General features: G+C 42.1%; 1 protein-coding gene across 2 annotated transcripts; it reads left to right on the plus strand.

Annotated features, from left to right (window-relative positions):
* Positions 1-1,057: 1,057 nt before the first annotated feature.
* LOC137673019 (cytokine SCM-1 beta-like) lies at positions 1,058-8,070 on the plus strand. 2 transcript variants are annotated; one of them, XM_068417493.1, is made up of 4 exons: positions 1,058-1,283; positions 3,279-3,475; positions 6,416-6,533; positions 7,282-8,070. In XM_068417493.1, exons 2-4 carry the CDS (start codon positions 3,328-3,330, stop codon positions 7,385-7,387), a joined length of 372 nt encoding a protein of 123 aa, XP_068273594.1. In that variant the 5' UTR covers positions 1,058-1,283; positions 3,279-3,327; the 3' UTR covers positions 7,388-8,070. The 2 variants fall into 2 exon arrangements, with proteins under 2 accessions (XP_068273594.1, XP_068273595.1); XM_068417494.1 differs by lacking the exon at positions 1,058-1,283 and adding an exon at positions 1,948-2,024.
* Positions 8,071-9,373: the final 1,303 nt, after the last annotated feature.

The following is a 9,373-nucleotide window of genomic DNA, read 5'->3' on the forward strand; positions in this document are numbered from 1 at the left end:
ATGAAACAGGATATATACAACAATTATTTCAGTAAAAATTTCTTGACTTTGTTAAAAATTAAGAAAGCTATTGCATTGAGCAGTTGGTTAGGAGCTGTGCTAGAGCAGGCCCTGACTTTGTCTCCTGCTGCGTGTGAGCAGTCTCACGCGTCCCTTCACCTCCCTGGGCCCCAGCTGCTGTATGGGTAAAATGGAAGCAGGCTGCTCCTCGTGAGCAGGGGCTGAAGGGCTTATGAGAGCCCTTGAACTCCTCAAACAGGAACTTGCTGTTGCTGTCCTCTCCCAGGGATGAGTATCCCAACCTCTCCCCACGTTGTATAGGAAGCCTAGGAGACTAACTCAAAGCCTGTGGTTTTCTGCACATGAGCAGGCTCCAAAGGTTAAATACTGACACGTCTACACATCCATACCTGCAACATCCACTGTCTGCACCTGCTTTCTTTCAGCAAAGAGTGCAGGTGTTAAACATGAGATGGGGAGGGGAGGAGAAAGGGCAGCTCTCACAGCGCACACAGCATCATACCTGTAGCCAAGGCTTTGGGAAGCATCACGGTAAAGTTAGTCATCTTTATCCACAATTCAGACTTTACAAACTATTAGAGAACTCCATAATCATACCGTCCGTTTCATCGGTGGCTGTATCACAAGCTGCAAATGATCATTTTACTCCAGACTGCTTTAAAAGCAGCCTGTGATGAGTGAGCCGTACAAGAGGCAGTCAAGCCCCAGGACAAGTATCATTAGCATTCAGCTTATCCAGAGCTGAGAAGCACTAATAGGAAGGTACTTTGGGCACTTATTAGCTGTCTTTTTAATATGACTTACCAGCAAGAAAACAGAAAGATCATACATATGATCATCTTGCACTAAGCTTTTGCCACAGCACAGAGGCAGTGCACACTGCTGTTAAAAGTATGTGCAAGATGAGCCTTATACAACATTAGAACACCAGAGATCACCAGATATCCACAGACAGGGCTGTGGGACTCCAGCCCACAAAACACTTCTCCAAAACACAGACTTCACTGGACATAAGCCAGCTACACGGAATGACAGCCCAGGAGGCCACAGCAAATGAGAACTACAAAGAGCAGAAAAACTTGCCACAGGGCAATTTTCCCATCCCACCTTAAGAATGGTGGAAAACTGAAGCAGCAACAGGCTTTCTAACACCTTGGGAATTAATCTACAACCTGCAGAAGCTTCTGTGGGAAGGACTGATTTTTTCTGAGCTGGCTCATGCTCAATACAGCTGGTGACCCTTCCTCTCAAAGGAGTAGAGAGTGAGTATATACATACATGTACATACCGTATCAGTGAGCAGAAGTGGAGGAGCATCTCCTATCTTAATGGGAAAAAAACTTCTCTCTACTGTCAATGACAAAGTTGTTATCTTGCATGTCAAAGCTGCCAAGTATCAAAAAGTTAGACTATCTCATCCAAGAAGTGATTTCAGGCAGTGTTCAGCAAAACACCAGGCTGCTGCACTGCTTGGACACAAACTTAACATTAGATTTCCCAGTAGTGCTGCTGAGGTCAGTATGGTTACTCTTCTGTGTGGCATCAGGCATGTCCTTTAAGGCCTTTGGTTGAAGCTTTGGCTTCTATTTCATTGCAGCCTACATTAGTGTTGCAAGTGGGTTTAGCAGGCATTGAAGTAAAGCAACAAGTACCTTACACCTGCTTACTGTCTACTTTTGCCATTGCTTTTCCCTGGGTTGCACGGTGAATGTAAGATGAAAGGATCAAACCAAAAGGAACATAGAATGTATGTGTATATACAAGTAAACCAAGCAGCGTGTTCTCTACCTGCAAGACCTATCGACTGTTCCTGAGGTTACAGACCAGCCGTTACAGCCTAGGAGTCAAGTATTTGAGCTCAGTTCTTAGCTCGATATTAATTTGCCTGAGGAATCTTAGGGAATTGACTTCCACATGCTGCGTTTCCTCATGCAAAGCAATTTACATTGATGTTATCAAGAATTTGGAAAACTGGAAGTAACCAACTGAGGCAAGGCCTGGCGGTAAGAGCAGGGGAAACTTCAGACTCGCATGAATGGACGCTTGCTCCAGGCTTTGCTACTGACAGCTATTCTACACCACTGCCTTGCAATCTCAGGCATCAGGCAGCCTAGTGCTTACCTATTCACACCAGGCCTGGCTTGGTCTCCATGGGCCTAGCAAAGCATGGCTTTTTCTACCAGGCACAGAAGTGCTCCAGAGTGTAAAGTGTGAGAGATTTCTGCTCAGAGGCTCTGGACGATGATGCCAGCTCAGGTGGTGCTTCGTGTGTGGCCTGGACGTCCGCAGCTTGCTTCAAAAATATTTGCAGGTGCAAAACTGCTGGCGTGTAGTAATGCTGTCCGGTAGCTCAGACCACCTTACTGCAACATAGAAACGACACCTAAAACTGGGCAATAGGACTAGCACAGATCGCAAAAAAGGATGCTTTTGATAGAGGTACAGTTGGAACAAGCTGACAGACGTGTTATCAACATGTTTACATGGAAGTACAATGAACTTTTTTCTTCTTTCCTATAAATTGTGCCTCTCTGATTGCCTGGTTACTTTCTTGGGCTCCATTCTTTATACTAGAAAGACCACACCACACACACACAAAAAAAAAAACAAACCCCACACACCCAAAAAAACAACTTTATAAACTCGTATTCCTCTTTGAAACCACTGTATTTTAGTTATGCCTGACTGGCAGAAGGGCTAGTGGATCTGGCTCTGCATGTAAAAGTGTGTTCACTCTTCCTTCTCTCAGCACATAGTGATATCAGCTTTGGCCATAGCAAATGATGGAGAAAACAGAAGAGTTTTGACAAGCTCCACCACACAGAGGAAATAGGAGTGATACCCCTCCAAAGCTACACACTGAAGTGACCAGCTATCTACAGTCACTATGGAAAAAGCCAAGGCGTTCCTGTTTCCATCATCCTTTAGCTCACAGTTCCCTTTTTTAGTGGTCCATTGGTCAAAGAGGTAACTCTGAATGTCGACTCCGTGCCTCTGTGGTGCGGCTTAGCTACTGCTCTCCGAATCGACGTGTGAAAGGACAGGAACATTTATTAAAGGTTTCCACTACAGAACAAGAGCTCTCACTTTTTGCAGCTTGAAATGAACTCTACTTGCAACACAGAAGCAAGCGCAACCACAGCAGGGTTTGAGCAGGAAAAGCCTTCACAGGGGGGCTAGTGAAGGACGGGTGGGGGAAAGGAGGTGGTTCTCTGTCACCAGAAAAAGTACTGCCACTCAATTTTTTCCACTTATAGTCAGCCCCCCCATGACGCCCCAAAAGTGAACACAAGAACTGACCACTGAATGACAATATATAAGCTCTGTGAAAGAGGGCTGACAATAGCCGCTTTCTTCTCTGCCTCGACAAAGAAGCCACCAGCAATGAAACTCCACGCTGCAGCTGTTCTCGTCATCTTCTGCCTTGGCATCTTCACTGTGCACACGGTAAAAGGTAAGTTTACAACCCAAGAGTAAGAGAGGAATTGCTCCACATTGGATCCTGCTCATCAGACTGCAGGTGCATTCTCAGCCAGAGCTGATTCATAAGTTAAAAAACTCGCAAGAAATCCAGATCAGAACTGCAAGAAAGGCAGCTTTTATGGTATGCTGATATGCTGACAATTAGTGGTTGGCTTCTACCTTAATGCAAGGAGAGTTTCTGTGCCTTAGAATACTTAAAGGGTTTCTGTGCATTATTCTCTCTCTTAAAATAATGAAATCCTGAAGACACAATGTCTTTTAACCTCCCTGATGCCATGTAGCAATGAGTTCTAGATGTTAATAACATTTAACGAAAAATATTTCTTGAATAAGATGTACTTTTTTCTTTTTCCAGATATACTACTTTTATATGTATTTTTATTATATTATTTTCTATTTGTCTTTCTCTAACTATATAGTCTTAATTCCTCTAATGTCCCTGTTTTAAAAAGTTCTTCCAGTTCTGTGTCACATATTGCCTATTCGGTTGTTTCTAGCCAAATATTTTGGTACAGACAGGCAAACTATGAACAAAAACTGCAAAGGAGAGCAATGGATTTATACAATGTCTTCTCTCTCTTCCTGACTTCATACAATTTAACATCTTGTTTGAGACCATTTATGAGCACTGAGATGAGCCATGTTTATTAGCCAGGCTTTAAATAAGTTTGTCTACAGTGATGTTTAGGTCTGTGACTTTTGGATTTAGGCTACATGTATCATGTGAAAACCCTGAGCATACACACATAAGTCCATGTCATCTTATACACAGATTCACACAAACAAGCACATAAAAATCACAGAACACACTCATATGCAAACCATATGCAAACCCACAAAACTATGCAAAGAGGAAGACACAGAAAAGGCATCTTCACAAACCACACCAAAACCAAACTGAGACCTGCTAAGCATTCACAAGATTATGTAGCTACACACTGAGTATGTTGACCTAGTGTCCCTAGAGCTCGATCATACTACATTCCCATATGTTGATTAACACTAATGTTCATCTCTGCAACACGTGGCTTTGTATCACAGACTGACAGTTTGTAATGTCATTCTCCAGGTTGTTTAGCCTGGAGAAGAGGAGGCTCAGAGGTGACCTTAGTGCAGTCTCCAACTACCCGAAGGGAGGTTGGAGTGAAGTGGGAGTCGGCCTCTTCTCCCAGGCAACTAGCGATAGGACAAGAGGACACAGCCTCAAGCTTCCCCAGGGGAGGTTCAGGTTGGACATTAGGAAGCACTTCTTCTCAGAAAGGGTCATTAACCATTGGAAAGGGCTGCCCAGGGAGGTGGTGGAGTCACCATCTCTGGATGTGTTTAAGAAAAGACTGGACATGGCACTTAGTGCCCTGGTCTAGTTGCCATGGTGGTGTCAGGGCAATGGTTGGACTCGATGATCCCAGAGGGCTCTTCCAACCTGGTTGATTCTGTATAATTTGCCATAAATATCACCAAGTCTGAAAAAGCACACTGAGGTGTTGTGCAAGGGGTAGAAAAAGGATAGAAAAAGAAGAACGATAAAGAAAAAAGAAACCACACACCAGAAAAAAGGGTAGCTATAGGTGCAGAGCAGTTTGGTTTTGTTCCCAGGCTTAGAGAAGCTCTGCTGGTATTCCCTGCATGCATTCCCTGGAGATAGTTTAGTAGCAGAGAGAATATTTCCAGGACTAGTAAGGATTGCTTGACTATCTCTGAGTTCAATGCCACATTTTGGAAACCAGTCTGAGTGAGGCAGTAGAATACATATTTGTAATGAATCATCAAAAAATATATCATGTTACTCATGACTAAAGCAAGATCACAAGAGATATTCCTTCAAGCAAAAACTCAAAAATTAGTAACTCTACCAACACCCGTGCACTGGCTATGCTACAGCTTCTCCAAAGGCTGATGTGTGTTTGCCTCAGCTATTCCAATTATTTCAAACAAAGAAAAGCTCACAGATAATGAGATTATGTGAAGCAGGTTTTATATTTAGCAAGTTGTACCTGAATAGTTCTTGGACTTTTCTCAAGCCAGTTTCTCTATAAATTCTTCAAGAAGAAATGTCAGAATACAGCAGTGCTCTGTTTGTCCCCTCATGCTTTCCCAAACCTGGCTTTGATGGGTGGGAGAAAACCAGAAACTAGGAAGCAGAGGCTTCCATTAATGTATACGTGTACTCCATCTTACTTAAATGAGCTCCCATTTTTAGTTATCATCATGTAAGGTAACAACTGCCCAGAGAATTTTACACTGATGTCGCAATCCTCTTTATTAATCACCCTGAAATATATGAAAATGTTGGAGGAAAGAGAGGATTTAAGTAGCACTCCATTGCCAATGAAACCAGACTTATAGCACGAATATGCAAGTACTTAGTCTTCTGGCAGATATATCTCCCTTTCTTTCAACATTATTTTTAATGCTAGTTTGGGAGCATTAAAAATGCTCCAGTGTGAAACAAGTAGCCTTGCTTTTCTTTCCTTCCCTTGGAAAGTAGGGGAAATTACTGATCCACATTCAGATGGCATTTGGAAATCCACCCAGTACAGGTGCCAGTTCTAAGCACTACTCCATATGGACACTTATTTGCAGATGATACAGACCTAATTATGAATTATGCCAAATACCTTTTCTCCTCTGGAAGCAGTGACTCTCTCGGGGCAGAATTGTTCAACAATTGTTCAGGAGAATGAGTGAAGATTAGTATCTTAACTGAAATAGCAATAACACTTTAGAGATGGTACGATGTATCAGAAAAATACCTTAAGCTCTCTTGTATAACTGGTATCGTGTCTGTACATCATGAGACACTCATGTTCTAACCACAGCTGGAAATCTGCTGGAATTTATTAAGTAATTATGGCTAAATATGAATATAGTATTGACTGCCTCTGACATGTATATATTTTTCCCCTTCTAGGGAGCATTGGAAGTCAGTCCATGCGCAGATTAAGTTGTGTAAGTCTGTCTACAAAGCAACTGAACATCCGAAACCTTGTCAGTTATGAAAGGCAACAAATTCCAGTAAATGCTATCATGTAAGTACCCAGTGCACAGTTCATCTTCAGACTTGTCTATGCAAACACACTACCACTGAAAAGGGAAAGGGCATCAGAAGACAATTCATGGCCCAAGTCACTAAATCTGGCTAGTTGAGGTCATTCTTCCAGTTCCCCTATGAAGCAGTCACCTGGCAGCTGAAGGAGTGAGGGGAGAGGGGGAGGAGGGTGCTCAGAGAGCTGGGAGATGTATGCTGCGCACAAACACTGGCAGAAATCTCACTGAACAGCCAAATCTTTTGTGTCCAGAAAGTAGGGAAAAATCTCAGTGAGGGGTCAGGGCGGATCAGTCAAAAGTCCAGTGAATTGAATCAAGCCAAAGGGAAAGATCATGTGGAAGAGTTTGGGGTAACTGACTCCTGCTAGAAGCTTTGTTTGGTCTTTTGATCTCACGAGCATGCGTTTTTATAAAATCTGGGGCCTGCTCCTGCGAGGTAAACGTACATCATGATTTCATATAAAATCTCAGAATACTAGGTATGCTCTTTTTTTAAATATCAGTATATATGCAAATGATCATGTACGTTACACACATGCTTACACCATAAATAGGGAACTAATGTTGCTAACTGGTGTTATTCCAACTAACAACTACAAACTCCGGCACATGATATGGTTTTACCACATTGTTCCTCATGTTCTGCATAGAAACCAAGAACAGTGAACCTGGGTTTGAAGGCTGGAATTTAATGGCTGTCTGGTTTGCTTTCTTTCTTTCTTCCTATAGGTTTATCACCACAAAAGGTATCAAGATCTGTGTAAGCCCTGATCAGAAATGGGTGCAGACTGCTATAAAGAAAATAGACCAAAAAAATACCACCAAAGGCAGATAATCCTGTCCTAGGCAAGCATCTAAGGCCAACTAAATGGAATCGTCATCAGTGCTGCATGTAACAGGGAAGAAAGCCTTAGTATCTGCTTTTAATTCCTCTTTATTAATTGACAATAAAATGTCTGAACAAACATGAACTCACCAGAATCTGTTCATCACTGGTTGAATGTCTACTGACTTCTTCATTTCACAGCTGGACTCTTACACTGTTTATTTTCTGAAATGCTTGCTAATATTTATTTACAACTGAATGTAGATATCTTCTCATCCTTGCTGTCCTGACCACTATAGCATTTAAGGGTGAATGGCAGAGAGTGTCACATACTGTAGGGAAGAAGATGACCTCCCACTGAGCTGGATGAGTGTAGACCTCTATCGTAATGGAGGTCAGAATGTTCTGCATTGAGTGCTGGGTTTGAGAAGGTGCTATATAATTTAATGGTTACTCATACCTATATAATCTATAAGTAAACTAACCTCATGCTTCAGGCTATCACATGATCAGTGCAATATTCAGAAGATGATCCTTGGGCCTTCTATTTTTACACACAGTATTGCACTATTAGCTCAGTCCATGATGATGCATGGATACTCTCACCAAGGCATGACCTGGAGCAATTCAGTGTAACTCCATGAACGTAACCCTATTCAGCCTTGTACTGGGGAAGGCTTATCCTACCCACTGACCTCTGTGAATTTACTTCAGTTCCATTGTCATGTGAGACAAACCTGAGACAACTGTTTTACTTTTTCCTTTGCTTTTCTCTGAATAAGCAAGAACAAACTATGTCTGGAATCTGTATTTCACAAACTCATAAGAACTCCCTGCCCTAGAGAACTATGTATACATAAATGTCTTATATTTTAAAAATTCATAAATTCTACTAACAGAAGGTTTTCAATTTCAATAAAGTTACTATGTACCTGGAATCAAATGGCACATTTGTCTGTTTGTATGTAATGCAGATGGAGACTGTTGAAACGAGTACCAAGATGACAGCGCAAATCTGAGAACTTTTGGGCAAGCCAGGTAGAACCGACACTACTGCCAACTCATGACTCAGATTGTTCAAAAGCAACCTGATTCTGAACTTTCTACACCATATTTCAGCTGTAAAGCCCACATTTCAGACAACACCTCTTTAAAAGTTTAGGTACTTAAAAGTCAGACCTCATACAACACCAGGATGATCCCCACATTCTCAGAAGCAGACATGGAAGAGCTCTGGACAGAGAGAGAAAAAACAGGTGCTTGAGGAGCTTGAGGGGTGGAGGAGAGGTATAGGCAGAGGGGCTTCAGGAATAAACTTCGTCTCGTACTACCACATATATGTAGCCTGCACCACTGCTAAACTATGGGCTTTTCATCACAAATAACTTCTTAGTGATACACATGAAACTACAGCACTTCCAAACAAATAAGATCACGTTACTCTAAAAGCCAGTCTTTACTATTCCCTGCTCTGGTCAAGTCTGCAGACAGAATTTGTCTCCTGTGGCTCATGTTTTGTCATAGCTCAGCCCTGCAAAGGGAAATGCATTTAGTTTTTACTATACAGGACAGGTTTTAAAGCAATGCTACTGCTCAGGCAGGGAAGAGAAGGATGACTGTGTCACACCACAGAACAGAGCCAAGGCAGGCTACTGAGCCTCCATTATTCGGAGTGATGCTTCCTTACTGAAGTTCTTGATATTAACTACACTAGAAAAAAATAGTTGTTGCTACAAACTTTGTAAGAAGAGCTTTACAGGTAGAAAGAAATGTTACGATAAGATGTTTCTGGAGTATGGCAATAGATAAACTAGCATTCATTCATTTTGAATCACTGATCTCATGGCTCCAGTCCCTCATATTATAGACAACAGAAACACTTCTGTTCCCTTCAGCATCATCAGACTATCAGCAGGCTACAAAACCAGGTCACCTATAAAAGCATGTTTATGGCAAGCTCTCTCAGATGAATACCATCAGCTTCTACTGATCAAA

Source organism: Nyctibius grandis, chromosome 23 (genome assembly GCF_013368605.1).
Source record: "Nyctibius grandis isolate bNycGra1 chromosome 23, bNycGra1.pri, whole genome shotgun sequence".
Lineage (NCBI taxonomy): Eukaryota > Metazoa > Chordata > Aves > Nyctibiiformes > Nyctibiidae > Nyctibius > Nyctibius grandis.